The 21,059-nt window shown below is 35.2% G+C and overlaps 1 protein-coding gene across 2 annotated transcripts in view; it reads right to left on the reverse strand.

Moving 5' to 3' along the window:
* The window catches only part of LOC110092647 (serotonin N-acetyltransferase 1, chloroplastic), a 44,010-nt gene extending 24,133 nt beyond the window's left edge, over window positions 1-19,877 (reverse strand). For both annotated transcript variants that reach the window (XR_003700525.1, XM_020817293.2), the window contains exons 1-3: window positions 19,729-19,877; window positions 17,861-17,940; window positions 3,018-3,078 (exon numbers count right to left, since the gene is read on the reverse strand). Coding sequence is in view for 1 of the 2 variants with exons in the window: in XM_020817293.2 (XP_020672952.1) it covers window positions 3,018-3,078; window positions 17,861-17,940; window positions 19,729-19,763 (176 nt within the window). In the remaining variant the exon portion in view is untranslated. The remainder of the gene's footprint in view (window positions 1-3,017; window positions 3,079-17,860; window positions 17,941-19,728) is intronic.
* Window positions 19,878-21,059: the final 1,182 nt, after the last annotated feature.

Below are 21,059 nucleotides of genomic sequence, written 5' to 3' on the forward strand. Positions count from 1 at the left end.
AACTATATTTGTATTTAACGCATGGGGTGAGCCAGCAAGAGTTTGCACCTTATGTTATTTGAACGATAGGAAGATTAGAGTAGCTATATTGTACACCCTAATTAATTGTCAAAAAGTTGAGCCATATCTCAAGTAAGTAATTTAAATCTTTCATTCGTATTACAGTACATTGATGGCTAATATACACAATTTGTAGGAAATTCATTAATACTTTAACTACATCTTCAACATCAGAAGTTAAAAAGAAATCGAAGCTGACTTCTCAAATTGGTTCAAGTCTTTGGTGCATATGTTAACATTCACTTTGTAATCATTTGTCAAAAGGAAGGAATCTATTAAACATTTTAATTAGAGAGTTCTACTTATTGCCCTATTCAGGTTCACACTCAAGGTAGTAATGTTCAAGATCAAAAATTAATGGATCTAGCTTGGGGACTAACGAGAATAGTCAAATAATGGCCAATTTTTTGTTGTAAATGAATACATATTTCATATTAAATCTTGGTGTGAAGGTAAGAAGATAGAAAATTATGGTGTCTCCATTAGAGGGAATAACCATATAGGTGACAAGTGTGAACACTACGGGGTCTTACAATTACAATATGCGGGTGAAAGAATAACTTATACCACTTTAATTGTGAGTTGTTTGAAATTAATCAGAACAAATGTACAATAGTACATCCACTATATGGTATTACATTAGTAAAATGAGGTAGGAGATACGCAAAGCATAATCCATGTCATTGTTCGCGTGGCAAGTCAAGTATACTTTGCTAGCTACCCAAGTAAAGAGCAGGCTAAACAAGATTGTCTAGTAGTAATCAAGACAAAACCCAGTGGGATTATTGAGAGTTGAACAACATTACTAGCAACACATCAACAGGAATATATGTCAAACTTTAAGGAGTCTACTAACGATGTTGATAATTAAGTTGTATCAAATGGGAGTAAGTTACAATTAGAGAATGTAGACATTGATATTGAGGAAAATAGTGACAACAAAGTTGTTGGTGAGGATGTGGCGTGGTCCGATGGAAGACAATCAAGTAACGAGCAGCATCGATTAAAAAGGCGTTCGAGGCGGACGCCTCGAGGCGAGCCTCGAATCGAGTCGGAGGTTGGGCGAACTGAGGCTTAAGCCTCGAACGTCCGGGCGAGGCTTACGCCTTTTTCCACGGAGGCGTACGCCTCAATACATGAGACGCCGAGGCGCATCGAGGCAGCGCCTCGAAAGGGAGAAAGTTACCTTCAAAGCCAGTGAGCCAACGAGCTCCCGTTGTTTCTACTTATCAAAATGTCGTAACTTATGATCCGACAGGAAGGGAAAGTCGTCGAAGGAGCGCAGTCGAACAGCCACAAAGGAGCAAAAGAAGCGACGCGTGTAATCTCTACACCTCCTATGAAGCAACGAAGCCGAACAACAAGGACGAAAAGAGAAGATGAAAGGCAAACCCTAGACGCAGCTAAGTTATTATTGATTAACTTAATAAATATGATTTAAATATTAATAATTAAGCAAATTAATTAAATACTTAATAGTATAATTAGTGCATAAATTAATTGACTAATTAGTAATATAAATATTAATTAAATATTAATATAATTAGCCTAGTTAATATAAATTAAAATATATATTATTAAATATATAATTAATAGTATTAATAATAATTATTGAGTAGCTTATACCGCTCAGTACATGCTCGGTACCGAGCCAGTACTGCTCGGTACTGAGCAAGTATATGCTCGGTACTGAGCGATACATGCTCGGTACCACTAGGTACACGCTCGGTACCAAGCCAGTACCACTAGGTACATGCTCGATATTGCTCAGAACATGCTCGGTACCGAGCCAGTACCACTCAGTTCCGAGCCAGTACCACTCGGTACCTAGCGGTACATGCTCGGCACTGTTAATTACTTTATTTTTATCATTTTTTAGGCTTACGCCTCGCCTCGCTTAGCCAAAACACCTCAATTCCTGATTTCGTCTTTTAAAACGTTGACGAGCAGTAATGGAAAGGTGAATATATTTAGTAATCAACAGTTCCTATATTAGTTTTTTACAGTTATTCTTTTATGCATGTTTTGTTACAACATTTCCATAATTAGTTTTCTGCTGTTCTTATATGCATGTTTTTTACAGCATTTTTTATATTTAGTTCTCAACAATTCTTCTTGTATGCATGTTCAATTACACATTGCATTAGTTAGTTTTCTACATGTCTTCTTATATGCATAATTTTTTTTAACATTTCCTATATTTAGTTATTTTCAGAACTAAGCATTTTTTATTTATTTTGTAGATGGCTTCCGGTGATGAGCCCCCTCGCAAGTCAATCACGAATATATTTGATAAGCAGAAGAAGGTGATTGTCACTATATTCGTGCCTTTTTATAGAGCATCTAGCATTCCCCATTTCTCGTAATTGCTTAACAACATGTTTTGCCTAATGAGTTTATTCTTATAAACTCACACATTGATTTTGTGATTTTCAAGTTATTAGTCCGATATTCTTAAGGAAAGAATTAGTAGATGCATGATTCTGGCATGTTGGAATATGGGTTTTGATATGGCATTACAAACCTGATTTAGTAAGGAGTTTGTCTATTCTTGGATATTATAAGGTTGGCTGGCGAGTTGTGAAATGTACCACGAAAGAATATAAACTCTAATTATGTTACAAAAAAGTTTTAAGTAATGTGAAAAAAAAATTTCCTCATAAAGAATATTATTTTACTTTAATTTTATCTTAAAATTGCAATTGAACTTAAACATATGTCCCCCAAATTTCTGGAAAAAAAGTCAAAATAATGATCTTCGAATGCTAAAAGACATCATCAGATGTAGAACATCAGATACTTTTATGGTAAAAGATTAATGCAGATTCTGCCAAAAACAACTTCACAACGAACAAATAATTATAGGCAAGGTCAAGTGCTAAAAAAGGAATTGATGATCTTATCCAATCATTGAATATCTTCGGTAATTAAATTGTGAAAGTACATTTTTCAGTTACCCAGATCGGATTGAATCCCATAAGTTAGCCCTCAGTGGACAAACTTCAACCTTTCTTTTTCCTACAAAATACAACAAGAGGTGTGAATTACGGGTATAAAGAAATGTAAATAGGAAGGGTAACTACTCTGGGAAAGAAGGAAAATAAGCATTTATATATATAAATAAGAACATTAAATAACTTAACAAAATAGACCAGGACTGATTAGGATTCTTTTTTCATATAGTTTACAACTACGGAAACTTCAAGACTTCAATTGAAGCTATCATCAACAACATCCAACTCCATCCTATTATAAATCATTCAAGTTCTACTTATTAAAGAGTTGCCATGTCCCCATGTTGCCTTCGTATCAGATCCCTGTATTTTGTCAGGTCCACGCTTAATTAGTAGAACTGGAGCGATTCTTAAGTGTTACAATAATAGACCAACAGAATTCTAAAATTTTACAACTTAGTGTGCTATTAATGGCATCCATCACTTGATATCTCTAGAAGCCTACAACAACAGCTAGCCTTTATCCCATATGTGGGTCGGCTACATGAATCCTTCTTCTCCATTGTATCCTGTTAAGAGTCAAATTCTCATTTAAATCTAATAAAAAAAAGGTAATTTCTAATATTTTCTAACAAAGTCTTTTTAGGTCTACCTCTACCTTTCTTAAGATAAGCCAAATCTAATACATCTAGTCTCCTAACCGGGTCATTGGAAGGCCGCAGTTTTATGTGACCAAGTCATCTAAGGCAACTCTCTCTAATATTATCTGCCACTAGAGCTACTCCAACCTTTTCACATATATGCTCATTTCGTACCTTGTCTCTAAAGTATATCCACTCATCCACCTAAGCATCCTCAATTCTGCAACACTTAATATTATGTTTCTCTTTCAATGGCCAACATTCTGTGCCATAAAGCATTGCAGTTATCACCACCATCTTATAGAATTTTCTCTTATTTTTTATCTTTTCTTACATTTTTTTATTTCACCACCAACTATTTTAACTATTTTGAGTTTTTCTTTTTGATATTCCAAGTATATCCTTTGCAACATTCTTAATATTACTAGCTATTTTTTCTGACATAACATTAGCTTCCTCATGCACAGACAAAAACTTAAGATCTCGAATCTTACATTTAAAAATATTTTGTTTGTATTATTTGAATGCCCCCATCTAATCTTAGAACAACGTTTTACTTTATTTTTTATATTTTTCCCCTTCATCTTAAAGTGCAAAACTAATAAGCGATGTTGGGTACATAAACTTTCACTCAAAATAACTTTATAATCTTTGCAATCGAAAAATCATCAATCTGAGTTTTATTATATCCATTCTTATAGGTGATCGGATGCTCGTCTCTTTTCTTAAAAAAGGTATTAGCAATTATAAAATCATAAGTTAAATAAAATCTAATATTATTTTACCACCTTTATTGGTCGCTCCAAACCCATAACCACCATATATGCTTTTAAAATCATCTACCTTTCTACCAACATGTCCATTTAAATCTCCTCCAATAAAAACTCTTTGTTCAAGAGGTATTTTTTGTATTGATTTTGTTAAGTTATTCCAAAATGTTAATTTTAAACACATATCCAAATCTACTTGAAGTGCACAAGTACTTATAATACTAATAATCTTAACATCAATAATAATTTTCATTGCTATAATTCTATCTCCAATTCTATCAATTTTTACAATATTATCCTTCAAACGCTGATCTATAATCATATATACATCATTTCTAGTATGAATCCTATCATAATACCAAAGTTTAAATCCTAAACTATCAATCTTTTTAGCTTTCTCTCCAACCCGCTTAGTTTCTTGAATGCATAGAATATTTATGTCAATGAACCATAATACCTACTAAATTCATTAATTTGTCTGTACGGGAACCTACATTCCAAGATCTTATCCTAATTTTAGTTTCATGGACTAGCTTCTTTGCCTACACCCGTCCATGATATTGGAACTCTTGCCTATTTAACACTGCACCCGGGCGCCTGTGCAGTGACCCTTACATATTTCTCATTGTATTCAGGTCATACATGTCGCTTTCAGGGAACGCCCTAACATTAACATAAAGTATTAAAGGATAATTTTTTTAGGATTCAGAAAACTAATACAATCAATAAATGTTAACAATTACGTGATTAACTAAATAGATACAAAGTTTTTATAGTCTGATAAATAGATCACTCTTTAAGTGATTCTTTTAAGACATGCAACATCATGAATTGAATAAATTTAATTAGCATTATAAGGCACTTTACATATTTAATACCCGAATATCTAAATGCTGTACATCATAAAATTGTGAACAACTATGCAATGCCAAAACCAACTAACCTTAACAAGATTTGCAATGAGGATAGAAGTAGTTGAACATGGAATACCCAATATTGTTAAACTATAATAATAAACAGCTAAAGTTTCCAACAAGTTCTGAAAAATTCATATTTGTCCCCCTCATTATATGAGTTTTAACCTCCGCATGTGCTTCACGATTGATTCAAGCAAGCATAGCTAGGTAACAAAAGTGGCGACCAACTGACACGACATCACATGAAATAAGTTCAAAATGTATAGACCATGGCCGAAACTACCCAAATGTCACCCGCTCGCAAAACAGACATCGTCAATGCGTCTTGAGCATTGAAAATTCCATAGAAAGCACCTCATGATCTTGCTTCAATCAAACACAATGAAAATGACAGATAACAAATACGAAGTAGCACAAACATCATTCAAACGTTGTATGTTCGCAAAACAAACTATGTCGATGTGTCTGAAACATCAAAATAACTTTAAAAAACACCCATAATGCATGGGTTGCCGTGATGGCGAAGTACAAAATTAGCTACTGTGTGAGGTGAACACATTACGAGGCATGCAAGAGGCAAGTAATTTTGCTAGAATAAAAACGCACCCTTTTTAATTATTTTATTATTATTATTATTATTATTATTATTATATAATCAAATTGAATTTTTAAATCCCCGTCTCAGCCGAAATTGTTACACCCCATTTTAACCCCCTTCAATTAACCTAGAGTGTAACAAATAAAAAGAATCTGAATAGATAGTTGATATATTTCTTACTAACAAGAACCCCGACTTAATTCTATAAAGATCAAGTGAATAGCAAACAACCTATCTAGACTATCCCAACACCTCATGTTTTTCAAGTCTAAAGACTCTATCTCAATATTTTATAATTGAAAACATATTCGAAATGCATCAAATAAAAAACAGATCTTACTAAATTCAAATAAATTTTGTATACCCAAAAGTCTTATTGAACAGCTTCCCACTCTTATTTCTATGCAAATCAAAAACATATGTACACAAAAATGCAGTCACCCTCCTGCCTAGAGTCCCGCTGGCTTATTCCATTTTCCTGTATTACAACCACTGCTACTGAGCTAAAAGCTCAATGAAATACTCAATCCTAGTACAAGAAATAATCAACTATAATTTGCATTCAATTCTAAATGATAACTAAATTTTTATAAGAATCATAAAATGTATAAATAATCAATGCATAACAATGTCAATCACAATATGTATTATTTAACTTTCCCTATATTTCATGATATGTTTATTTTTTCAATATTTTAAACAAGTCATATAATGATTATAGACTTTTGCACACTTATTGCTCATCCCTTCAAGGTTGAATTCGAATTTTAAACTTTTTAGAAGATAGAGTCAGGTACATTTTTGTACGGTCCACAAGGCTTACCTTATTAGGTCTTTCATCTTTACTTATATGAGTCTATCCCCCATAATATGACTTTTCACAATTACCTTTTATTAAGCTTCACATTTTTATAACATGCATTAGTATATCCAGTAAACTCAACTAAACAAAGGTGGAACTCAAGTGTACCAGTAAATAAATAACATGATTAATATAGGAACAATGCTACCACAATTTCATAAATAGATTATTACAATGATATATACATGTCATCATTTCCTATACTACATAATGGATATTTCACCTCATTCTGTAGGGTAGTCAAATGAATTTGTTCTCCTACAATACCCGACCTCTTTTCCTCTTGTATACAACTTAAAGGATACATATTTGCCTTTCAAAAATACATTCCAACTTATTCTTTTTTGAAATCAACCAAAAAGGAATATAAAATTTTACCTCAAAAAAAGTTTCTTCTCATTCAACCCAAATTTCCTCCCCCTTCCTCTCTCCCCTCTTCCTTCTCTTATTTCCTTATCTGATTTCGACAAATGCCAGATTTCTGAATTTCTCCCAGTAGCCCGCAGCAAGCTCCAGCCAGCAACCCGCACGGCCTCAGTGCTCGCGACCTGTTGTTCAAACTCCAAAGAACAAGTGAAGGGTGGGAGGAGAAATGGAATAGGCTATTGCTTACTTTAACTTAATTATATATTGATATAATATGCTGATGGACGTTCCACTACAGCTTTTCATCCATCCCAGACGTTGATTACAACACTCTAATCCGCCCTATGCATGCATAGGTAGGTGGATGTAGCTACAATAATATAAAATTAATTAACTTTTCATTAACTGTTATTAAAATACTTAATACTTAAGTTTAAATATTAGTAAATACATATATATATTATTTTGCAAGGAATGGAATGAGCTATTCTTTATGGCTACAGACAGAAACATAACGATTTGACAACAAATCATGATTGTACAAAAATAAAAAAGATGCCTATATAGGCTCAAACATATAAGATCCTGAATAATCAACTACTCAATAGGCTTTTTCTCAATTCCCTGATTTGAAACGAAAAAACAAAGTAGGTGTGAGCCATCACAATGCAGCAGGTCACACCCACCAATATAAATTTTAAAACATTTTACTTATTATGCATTTAACTTAAATTTAAACACAATTCATAAAAAATTTATCATACGGAGCAAAATAGTAATTACAAATAATTGAAATAGAGTAGACTGTAACTAAAGGCAGATTATGCACTGAAAGTAATAAACAAACACTTCATATATCAGAACAAAAAATTAAAAATTTCTCTCAGGCCTTTATATCTCTAATCAGAAACAAACCCTTATGACTCCACGTGCTAGTATATCAAAAAAGTAGACCATTATAACTCCTAATGCTTAGCATATATCAAATATTCAAAATTTTAGATCCTAATGACTCTCTGTGCATTTAGCACGAGAACTTCCACCACACCTCAAAGCCCCTCAAAATCACACAATTCAAGCAATATCTATCTATCTATCTATATATATATATATATATATATATATATAAATATATATATATGAATTGCAGAAAAGAAATTTAAATAAAAAATCAGTTTCAAAGAATTTTACAAAATGTTTCAACAGAGGCAATGGAACTATATACTTAGCAGAATTTTCATAGTATCAGAATATTACCAGATTATTAAAGATTATTCAGAACATTATTTCGAAGCTTTAATTGTACTATAGCATTATTTTTTTGGATCAGGATATTTTCTAATAGTCAAAAACCCCATATTTTTTCAATTTATGCGGAGAAAGTTTCCTCAAAAAATGCCTAATTGGCCATAATTGATATATATATATAACATATATAAAGTTAAAAGATGAAAGTTTTGTAGGTACAAGTTATCATAATTTTTACTCTCTGAAATTATAAATTAAATTAGAAAAATACTAAATTATTGTATTTTTATAAACTGAAATAGGTGCATTATAACATACTTTGATCCGAACAATTTCCTGAAATAGGCCGACAATAGAAATCGGATCGGAGGCGCCCAAAATAAGACTTTCTCACTCTAAAATCCTCTCTCTTCTCTCTAAACATATTTTAAGATTTTTAAAAAAATAGTTTTTGATATTTTATAAAAATTTGACCTAGCACTGCAGCACCCAACCACAACACTGCAGCGATAGTTCAAATTCCAGAAATCGACCAGAGCTCAACATATAGGGCAAGATCATAAGTTTCTCATTTCAAGCCTAATCATTCTCCTCATAAGGACTAGAGTTGCGAGGCTTGAACCCGTAATGAATGCCCACACAATAAGTTTAAAGTGACAATATATTTTATTTTACATTTGTATTAGGCCTTCAATGTTTTTGTAAAGAAAATTCATGTAAAAATGCAAACTTCACAAAGTCATCTAGCCTACTTGGTTGTTTGACCCGTATGCTATGCCAAAACAAAAAAAATGTAAAATCAAATCCTCACCTACTCTCTGCCTCTCCCACGTCGCACGTAGCGGGCACGATCGCGACGCTCCTCCCACGTCGCATGCACGATCTCCCTCATGTCATTAAAAAGAGGCAAGAAGGAGGTGTTCGGGCTGCTGTTCCCCCTCTCCGCTCCGTTCCCTCGCTCTCTCCTCTGTTAACCTGTCGTATAAAACAAACAAAAAAAAAATATATAATTACGTACCTGTTGGGCCGAATTCAGCACGTCGTCGACACGTTCGAGCGCGCGAATTCAGCACGATGTCATTATTCTTCCCACGATCTCCGCATAAGGTTCGCACGACGACGTCTCGCTCTCATTCGGCTTCTTTCTGTCTCTCTCGTCGCACTCGATCTCTCTCACTCTCGCTCTGTGCTCTCTTCTCCCTGCTGGATTGGAAGTTTAGACATTAGGATCGGAAGTAAGAACGGAGCTCGCCGGCTGTGAGGTAACTTCCTCCCTTTCGAGTCGCTTCTTCGGCTCCTTAATGCTGTTCGACTTCGCTCCTTCGACGGATTTTCCCTTCCTGTTCGTGCCGGCCGAAAGTTACGACATTTAGGTCGGAAGTTACAACACGTTGATCGCGGAAGCAATCGGAGCTCGCTCGTGTGAAGGAACTTTCTCCCTGTCGTGTGTCGTCCGTCCTGCTTCCCCACGGTCGCCTGACGTCGCCTCTTCCCCTAGCTCACTCGTGGCTGCTCGACTTTGCTCCCACAGCGACTTTCCCTTGCAGTAGGATCGGAAGTTAACACCATATTGATCGGAGCAAAACAACGGGAGCCCGCGCGGTGTGCAGGTAACTTTCTCCTAGCGCAAGCTTCTTCGGCCAATCCCTAATATGCCGAACCCGAGAGAGAGGGAGAGATTTTGTTTTTTTTTTTTTTTTTTATAATTATTATATATTATTATTATTAATTAAAATTAATTTCTTTTAATTATAGTTAGTTAATTTTATAATATTATTAATTTATGATTATTTAAAAGTAATTATAATTAAATAATTTATTATATTTAATTATTCTTATAATAATTACTTAAAATTAATTTTAATTAATTTTAATTAATTATTCTAATTATAGTTAATTATTATGATAATAATTAACTATAATCAGTTAAAATTAATTAAAATTTTATTTTATTTTAATTGGATTATTATTAATTAAAATTAAGTGTAATTAAATTTATTTTAATTATTAATACATCATAATTAATTATTAAAAAAAAAGTAATTAATTATAATTAATTAAAATTACTTTTTTATAATAATAATAATAATGATACATGCCCTCCCTTGCCTCAATCCACGAGCCGACCGTGCCTCTTGCCTCGGTCCACGAGCCTCCACCGCCGGTCTTTAAAGGTATAAATTTCTAACTCCAACCCCGTCCTCGGCGTTGCAGCGGACCGGAGAACCACCTATACGCGCTCTTGTAGCACGGTAGGAGGGGCCCGTGCGAAGCATACGACGAGGCGGGTAAGCCCTATACACGCTCTTGTAGCGTGGTGGGGACGGTCCTCGACCTCGACACCGACCGCCGACGACTGCTACGCAAAGTTATGATTGGGTCCAAAATCCTATTCTCGACGTTTGCAGCGGACCGGAGAACCACTATACGCGCTCTTGTAGCACGGTAGGAGGGAGCCCGGTGCGAAGCATACGACGAGGTGGGAGAGCCCTATACACGCTCTTGTAGCGTGGTGGGGAGAGTCACTGCTGTTCTGGTACGTCACTGCTGTTCTGGTACGGGTACTGCTGAAGGCCCCATACACGCTCTTGTAGCGTGGTGGGATGAAAATTTGTACAGGCCGCGGTGCTAAGGACACTACCATACACGCTCTAGTAGCGTGGTGGGAAGGCCCAGCTCCCCTATTTTCCCCCAAACGGGGGATATGCCGGGGTGCTGCCGAAATTTTCACTGAAATATACAAAAAAACTTGAACAATTTGAAGATCTTCTTGGGCAACAATATAGAAGATATGTACTTGAACAGAAGAGCACAGAACTTGAACTAAAATGAGCAGAGGACCTATACGAAGAACAGTGAACTTGTGGACCAGAACCTGAACTCAAATGATTAATAAAGATCAAAATCAAATGAAATAAAATCAAACTGAAGCCCAATTCAAATCAATTTGAACATGAAAATGAACTTACAAGGACTCTAGAAGACTTTGAACAAAATGTGAGCATGCAATTTGAATTCACAGGAACTGTAGGGAACTTGAACAGACTAGGAACATCAAACAAAGACTTTGATTTGGATTGAATCCGGATCCGAATAAAGCAGTTGAACTCGCACTTGAACTCAGGCTATACTACATTAAGTGGGGACTTATAAACTTGATGAATTCAAGTCTGAATGAAACTGAATTCGGATCCAAACACATGCAAAGATCAAAATTTGGATCACACACGGGAAACTCAAACTACAAGCTCTTGATGCACGAATTCCTACATGCAAAGATCAAAATTTGAATCACACACGGGAAACTCAAACTACAAGACCTTGATGCACGAACTCCTACAACAATCCCTACAAGATCAATGAACTATGCTTGCAAGAAACAACAGATAGTTGCAAAGCATACGAGCAATCAAAGATCGATCCCTGCAGCAAATGAAATCATCAACCACCTGAGATTAGTGAAAGGTGGACACGATGCAGGTGTAATAGACTTCCGTGACAATTCCTAAAAATGCCTGTTGATTGAGATGGCAATACTGGAGACCAGCAGTCAAAGACCGTCCCATGTAAACAAGTACAATTAGCAAAACCATCTCAGATTGGTGAAAGGTGGACATCGTACTGATGTTAATGGGTCTTCTACAAATACCTTCAGGAGGTCGTAGAGGATACAACGATGCCCTGCAAATGAATACTTGTGGATAACAATAGTGGATATGTCGTAGGTATAACGAACCACTGTGGGCACAAGTACAAGCATCACCTACGACAGTGGTGATCAAAGTGTTGTTAGTACACCGAGTACAAAGGCAAACCGATGTACGAAAAAGGACACCACCTGGCAGAATGGAGGAAATAGAACAAATTATAACTAAACTTCCTGGTGTTCTAAAGTCTCTTCTTAGTTATATACTTAAGAAGAAAACAGCACTGGTACCCACAAACACCGAAAATAACAAGTCTACTACACTGAAGATCCTAAAAGAAGTTCTCCCCAAATCAGCAGTCATTGACTCCAAAGTTCAGAAAGATCCTTCCCCGGTGATTGAGAAAGGAGAGTCAACGTCAAGATGAGAAAATACCTCATGACATCCAAATAACCACGCCATCGGATCTGCAACACTTATGCAAGCAGACAGAAGGCATCTACAATCTACAATGCCACGCCACCGGATCTGCAACACTTATGCAAGCAGACAGAAGACGTCTACAATCTACAGCGCCACGCCACCAGATCTGCAACCTCTGTACAAGCAGATAGAAGACGTCTACAAATATTTCAAAGTACCCCTGCACGTGCAATATAATTTGTATACACATAGGTACACAATGGGGTACGTCCAAATCAATATAAAAATCACCCGCATGGGCACCGGCGAGCGTGTTATTGGTACACACGTGACATCTAGGGATGCTACGCGGGTTATCAAATTTTAAACCCGATCCTCCTTAGAAGGTAAAAAGGAGTTGACAGGGTTTAATTATAAAATGCCCCCAAACCCGCATGGGCCCCGGTGAGCGTGTTATTGGTACACACGTGACGCCTAAGGATGTTGCGCAGGTCGATAAGTGAATTCTAGTTCGAACCTGATCCTTTTATACGGATCAATAGAAGTCGACAGGGTTCGAACCTTCAAACAAACACATGGTTGTGGGAACCGATGTATTTGTTTCAATGCATTCATATTAAGCCTTTAAAATCTACAATCAAAAGAATTCATTGATATAGGCATGAAGCCTATGAAACCCGATCCTCCTAAGTAGATAAATAGGAGTAGGCAATGTTCGAATCATCAGATAAATATGCGGTCACGAAGTTGACCGAAATATTTATTTTGTACATTCATATTCGGCCTTCAAGGCCTTCAACAAGAAAAATTCATGAACAAAAGGCACGAAGCTTACGAGGAATCTGATCCTCTGTCGGCAGCCAAACAGAGTCGACAATGTTCAATCAAACAAATGGAAATGACCCCCAAACACCCCGATGATGGCCGTGTTGAATGTTTATCTCAACCGGAGGGGTTCACAAATATTTTCGAATGCCACTCAAAGCCTGCAAAAATTCCAGAAATCCCGAAACTCCAAAATATTTAAAATTGAAATAAATTATCGATTGCTTAAAACAAAATCGATCCACCCTCCGCAACAGTTTGTCAGGGTGGACAAATCAAAATTTACTTCAGCTCACAAAGAGCCAAATGCCTAGTCAAAAATATTACTAGGATCCATTCTCAAACAATCTCCTGCCAATAAAGACGTGGTACGTGTCCTCTAACTGGCGGTTTTGCCGCCAAATGGCACCGCAGGATAAACGGTTATGACGATCCGGGGCCCTCTGAACCGCGTGGTTTTGCGGCCAAATGGCACCACGAAATACCGGTTAAGGCCAGAGCCAATGTGTTCCTTAATGGCATCAAATCCTTGAGATATGAAGCAATATGATATGATTGATAGGGCACAAAGCCCTCTGTAAGCTAAGGTGGATTCAAATTTATCCCCTTAGACAAATACCCATCCCAGGTCTACAAGGTCCCCTTGGACGAAGCAACTAAGGGCAAAATCTCTGGGTAGTGTCTTATCTACAAACCCATCTGCCTTCCAAAATTTACCCCGGAACTTAGTCAGCTAAAAGTCCCTCGCCGAATAAAAAGAAAAGCAGCGGGGAGGCCGGAGCCGAATTTTCGGAGCCCACATTGGCAACTCATAATATTAATTTGTGAACCCGATACTCTACTGGCAAGCAGGAAGATTTGAAAAAGTTTAAGTAACAAAAAAAATCGTTCGAATAACTAGATCATGGTCATGTTGAGATCAAATATCAATTGAAGCATATCTTTTTTCAAAAAAAACCCCCAAATCCCAATACAAATCAATTTGGAGCAACATTTAAACAAAAAAAAAAATTACAAGATTCAAAACTAAAAAAAATGTGAAAATTTCACAAGTTAAACTTATTGTCTTAACACTTAAAACAAATAAAATACAAGTTAAACTTATTGCCTTAACACTCAAAACAAATAAAATACATCCATCCTCCATAATCATTTATCAGGATGATAAATTCAAGAATAACCTTGACTCACACTATCTTATCAAACATTTCATTATGATTTATTTTCAAATGATCTCTCATCAATAAGGATGTGACACTTGTTTTCTAACCAGTAGTTTTACTATCAAATGACAATACAAATAAATGGTTATGTCTAAGTGGTTTAGCTATGAAATGGCAATATTAAATTACAGTTACAACAAAACCACATGTTCCCCAATAGCTAAAAACTCTTGAATAATAAATTATAGGGTGCCTTTGATAGAGCACAAAACCCTCTATTATCTAATGACAACTTAAATTTGTCCCCTTAGACAAACATCAATCCCTAGTCTACAATAATCTTTTAGATGAAGTAATTCATGGCTAACGACAACAATCCTTAGGTCATATTGAGTCAACTACCTCCTCTGACTAAGTAGACTAGGGACCATGGCAATTCGTGATGACGGAATCATGAGATCATTATTCTACCTACCATCCGCTTTAAGTATAAGGTGATAGACTTCAAATCCTATACCAAATTTGTTGCTACTATACCAACATATTTAGCTTATAACAACTACTGTTAATCAAAAGTTCTCTCTCATCACTGAAAGGGCTCCTTATCCATAGGAACTTATACCTATAAGAAATTTAGAATCATATCATAAAATCCTCATGAAAAAAGGGCGAAATATCTTACTAGCGTCTTATCTCCAACCTAATTTACCTTCAAAAAAATTGAACCAAAACTACCAAAAACTCCTCAACAGAGTCAGGGCACAAATTTTTGGAGCCCACAAAAAGATGACATTTAGTTTTCTGAATAGAAAATATTTATATTGAATGCCTAAGTTCATAGCAGGGTATGTTTGCAATTTAACTTCTGAACTTTTAGGTGAAATAGAAGTAAGAAAACAACACCTAAAAACATATAGTTTTAGAACTAGAAGTTGGCATGAGAGTTTTTCAATAAATTGCTAGAAAAATAGAGCAATAAATTTATTTGCCCACAATTTATTAGTTTGTTTGGAGTTTTATGGATAAAAATATTCACAGAGAAAACACGTGCTTTCACGTGAAGAATTATGGCTAGAATATTTGGAAATGCATATGCCAAAGTAGCTATCCTTGTCGATATAAAATATACTTGCATTTACTGAATAATCTACTTTTATTCTAGAGCCTTGGATGCATATAGAACTTATGTTATCTATAATTATCCTCGTTAGCTTCTTTAGGTGAAGACAAGGCGACCAGATCATACGTTCAAATTACACAGCTTTTCTTAAATCAACCCATTAGAAGTGGAAAAACTAGTAAACCCACTGCAATTTCTTTTATTAAGTTTATCTTCAAGCAATAGCATCTGCTATGGCTACACATGTCCTCCAAATGACCGGAAAAGACAAGTGCAGTATAAGAGTGTGGCAAAAGTATGCGACAAGAGAAAAGGTATGTTCATAAATCATAACACAACTCTGCCGCTATTCTTTTTCATTACCAACCTTGCCAAATTTCTTACATCCCCTTCACTTTCTCTCCTTGTCCTCTAGGCCAGGTAAAGAAAAGCTCTAACCAACCCTCTTTGCTTTTCACAGAAAAATACATTTGCGTTCTGGCTTTTTTATTTCAAGAGATACATGTGGCTCAGTCAGTCAAACAAGGTCCTTCACGTTGCTACATCAAGTAAAGGTGCCTGTGGTTTGAAGAAAGAAGTTCATATATTCACTTTTGATCCTACATTGCTGAGGGCCATTTTCATGATTCAAACCCATGACCTTGAAATCTCAATGAAGTCACCTAAGCATGCTCTAGGCCCAGCCTCAAGTAAAGGAAGATGAGTCAAATTTAATTGTGAAGTACATAGTGAAGAGATTTCAAGAGAGTGGCTGATATAAGTAGGCTTGCCTTTACATTCTAGAGAGATTCTTTTTTGTGATTCAATCCCATGACCTCCAAATCACAATGAAGGCACCAAATCATGCTCTAGGCCCACCCTCCAAATTTATTTGCAAAGTCTGTTAATGACTTGAAGTAGTCTGTATATGCACAAATGATCATGCACCTAGCTTAAGGCCGCCTCATACAGCAGAGAAGAAAGCCTTAGTGTATCATGCACAACCAAAGAGTTCGATTTGAGCATACAACATTCAAGATAATGACAGATTATTGAAGTTTATAGACCAGCCGCAAAACAGGTTCCAATGGTAAAACTGCTGTTGAATTGTATGCAGGAATATGCAGGAATATGCAGGAATATAACCCTAACACATGTAAAACCATGCATAAATGCACGCTATAAATGCGGGAAAAACTAGAAAAAACTAAGTAATTAATCACCGCAGAAATCTCAAGCTGCATACTGGCCATCCTTGATATGAAAGTAAAGTGTATCCCACATTCAAGATAAGCAATCCTCCATCAAGCTTTAATCAGCTCAGGGTGTCCATGTTGCCAAAGAGTTATGAGGATACAATGATTATATCATCCCTAGAGAAGCTGTCATTCTCCTTATAACACCAGGCATTCTGAAACAAAGTTCAACCGTCTAATGTGATGCATGAATTCAAGTGGCAAACCAAATTTCTAATTCATGTTAATGCCAAAAGCAGTTGCTGCTCTTGACTTTCTTTGGCATTAAAATTAGGACTTCAATCAGGAATTCAGATATAAATGCTTCAGGATATGTGTATTTGTCATAGAGGGTTAAGAAGAAATAATATACTTTAAACAAGTAACACTTGTTTGGCTTTTTCGCCTTTGGATTGCAAACATCCTTGGGGGCAATAAGAGTGTGCATATTCAAGCTACAACAACAAGCCTTTATCCCACTACGTCGGGCCGGCTACATGAATCTTTTTTCTACATTGTGTACTATTAAGAGTCAATTTCTCATTTAAATCTAATAAAATAAAGTCATTTTTAATATTTTCTAACCAAGTCTTTTTAGGTCTACCTCTACCTTTCTAAATATAGACCACATCTAATACATCTACTTTCCTAATATGGCCATCAGAAGCATATTCAAGCTATTGTCCAAAAATAGAACTAAGGCAATTATTAGAATAGGATCCCTACATCAATTACAATTGGAGTTGCACATGTCCGCATGTTGGTTGCGCTCTATAGAGAATATGAGTGATCCTTTAAAATGCCCAAAAGTTATTTTCCAAAGAGCTACTAACCTTATATCAGTTTTTGAAGCTGGCTTTTCACACCTGTTTAAACCTCCGGACCTTTATTTTGTCCTACGTGATGTTGCAATCTCATAAATGAATTACTCCCCATATCAAAAACCAAGTCTAACGCAATAATGAGTTTAAAACCAATTTATTTCTAATAATTATCCACTGTAAAACAATAAAGAATGCACATAATATAGTATGAAATAAGAGAATACCAACCTGGCTTTAGTCCAAAGTAAACTTTAGGTGGCCTACGCTCGGATATTTGACAATGCCAATCAACGAGATGTATTAGGCTTCTGAAGAAAGATGAAAGCAAATCAATTTTAGATCAAATGGATTACATGGTACAATATAGAGAGAACACAAGACATTGGTTTCCACAATGGACTACCTCAAACCCAAAAGCTCAACTAACAACTAGAAAAAAAAAAAAAACATATCCTAGATCTTGACCAAAATAATGTCTTCAATACAAAACTAGTCAAAAATAGCATAGATGCTTGAAATAAATTTGAAATCACCTATAATGACCCAAAACACACTATATGAGGTGTCCACCTTAATATAATTTATCTAATATTAGGCTATATCTCATCATTTTACTATTATTATTGCAAATTCTCAAGAGGTCACCCATCTTGAGAGTGTTCCAATGAGCACATTTGACTTTGGAGTTCCTAAAGAACCCCATCTAGTACGCCACACACATTTTTTCTAAACATTTACTTATATAACCTAATTAATTTTCCTCCCTTCTCAATGTAGGATTTGGTTCACTTTTCTCATAGAAGTTTGTCATTCTAAAAGCTTGCTAGGAGCTACTTCTTGTCCCAACCTCTGCCCCAAGCAATAACTCCCTAGTCCCTACCCTCTTCTGAACCACTGCATTAAGATTCGAGATGTCATGGGAGATTAGCTTCCGCTTGGCTCATCCCCAAAACACACATCATACTAGAGGTTCAACTTTGATACCAAATATAACAATTCATCGCATGCTATATAAGTTATTTTTTGCTTTGTCATAACATGTCCCATGGTAGGCCAAACTACATGAACTTAACCTTCTTATTCTTGTCCCCTTGCCTCCGAAAACTCCATTATAAAAGCCTATCACAAGCCACTTGGTGATCTTATTTGAATTTGGAATAAAAAATCATCTAAATGTGGATCTTAAATTGCATTGAGATTAAGAAAAAAATGTGCTAAAGAACAAAAGTTAACCCTACTCAATACCTAAAAATATGGACAAATTTAAAAAAGCGTAAAATATAAAACAACCTAAAAAATAATCCATCAATGAGTGCTACTAGGATGGTATTCCCCCCACCTCATAAAGTGTGTAGTGAGAGCTTCAACTCTCACCATCATTGAGTGGTACCCAAAAAGAAACTAGATCTAATATAAGAATATCCTACAAAATTTGACTTTCACAACTTTTCAATTTAACAAGTATTGGCACGTCTATATATAACTATGGAGGATAAACAATCAACTAGATGCTACGTGGAATTTCCTTTGTCAATCAAGTGTTTTCCCCCATACCTGAAATCATTACCAACTAGTTTTATGACATAAGTTCCGTATAAAACAAAAGAACTTTAAGAGATGCATCATGCACCAAACGTTTACCTCTCTAACTTGAAGATTTAGTAAATTTAAACATAAAGCCAAAGAGGAAGCACGCAAATTCATTACTGTATGTTTTTACTTACAATGAACAATCAGCAAGTTTTAAAAAAAAAAAAGTTGAGATTTTAAAGCCAGAAGAAAGAATCAATTCCCGATTGGCCTAATGCCAAGATTGACTTCCAGAAAACGAGATAAAGATGAAAGACCCTACATTTAGGCAAACAATTAAAGCCACCCTACTACAGACAAGTTTGTTCTAAAGATTAGCAACGAAAGCAAACTAGCATCTTATGGCTTAGATTCCGGAGTGGATTTCAAGCACCAAACAATGGCATTATGAGTTGAAGGGTTTCAAGCTGTTTAAGATTGAAGAACAACAAAATAAGCAATACAACAGATAAATTGAATAGAGAGATGTAGAAATGCGTTATAAAAGGCAAAGAGAAGGGCTTTACATGGAAGAAGAGGCCATCGAGGTAAGGGTAAGCATCCCCTTGCGCTATATCCGCTGCTGCATCTACGCCGCGGTCCTGAGATAAAAACAAGATGAAAGCCGGCGATACCAAAAAATAGAGATAAGCCACTCCCTCCTGCCAAGGCGATATTGATTTGTATTAAAATTAAATTAAGGGCTTTTGCCATATTTTTATTTATATTTAAAAAATAACTATTTATATTGAAATTTTTATCATATTTTTTTACTTTACAAAATAATAGCATGTTTTTAGAAAATTGTTAAACATTATCCAAAACATCCAATATAAAAATATAAGAGAAATGAACTCCTACAAAAAAATTTATTGAATAAAAATTAAAAAAATAAAATAAAAATTAGAATTAAGCATGCCCTTTTTTATTTTGAAAAAATAACAAATCAGAAATAAATAAATTACTTTTTCAACTACAAGATCATTTGATTCTTGAAAGCTGAAATTTTTATTTTAAAAAATAATGAACTTATATTCAATTATTTTAAGTATAGGAAAACAAACATTTTTAAGAGAATCTTAAAAATGATTAGTGAGTTCTACAAAATATATGAGGATTAATGAGTTGTTTGGTTGCTTGAAAAATAAATACAGTTAGATGAGTATAAAAGGAATATGTGACTTTACTCTTTTTTTAAATTTGGTTTGAAGTATAGGAATTTTTATTAGGTCTGGTGTCCTGATGTAGCTCTACATCCGGACACCTATTATATGGCGCCACGTAGCTTGCCCATTAAGGTGGACCCAGCCCGGTGAAGATTGGGTTTATAGCACATGCGTATTTTGAATGATGACGGCCCGACCATCGGACCCGAAAAATTATGGTAATTTTTTAAATAAAAAGCATAGGCTATTCACTTCGGTTTACCATTTTCATAGACGAAGCTTTTTTCCTGCAACTATTCATTTTCTTCGCATTCACAAGCATTTTCCGGCGTCATTCAGAAGCAACTTTCTAATTGATTAACTTCAGAGAAACAATGCCTCATGTTAGTTGGTTTTTTTCTGAAACAAATAATTTTTCTCATATAAAATGTTTAGGGCTATGATTTACTTACAAATAGTAATGGTTGCTGTAAAACTTTCAATCTCTTGTGTAAAAACATCTGTAATCAATCGAAGCTTCGTTGTCGGTACTACTCAGTACATATTGGTATTTCTTGTTACCGATCGGTATCGCTCGGTTTGAACATGAAGATATTTTTAAAATAGTGAATATTGTTGGAAAAATATACGTAAATTTTTTTGCATTTAGAAATATGTTTTCTACAATAGTGATTATTAGGTTTACACGATTG

This window comes from Dendrobium catenatum, unplaced genomic scaffold (genome assembly GCF_001605985.2).
Source record: "Dendrobium catenatum unplaced genomic scaffold, ASM160598v2 fragScaff_scaffold_432, whole genome shotgun sequence".
Lineage (NCBI taxonomy): Eukaryota > Viridiplantae > Streptophyta > Magnoliopsida > Asparagales > Orchidaceae > Dendrobium > Dendrobium catenatum.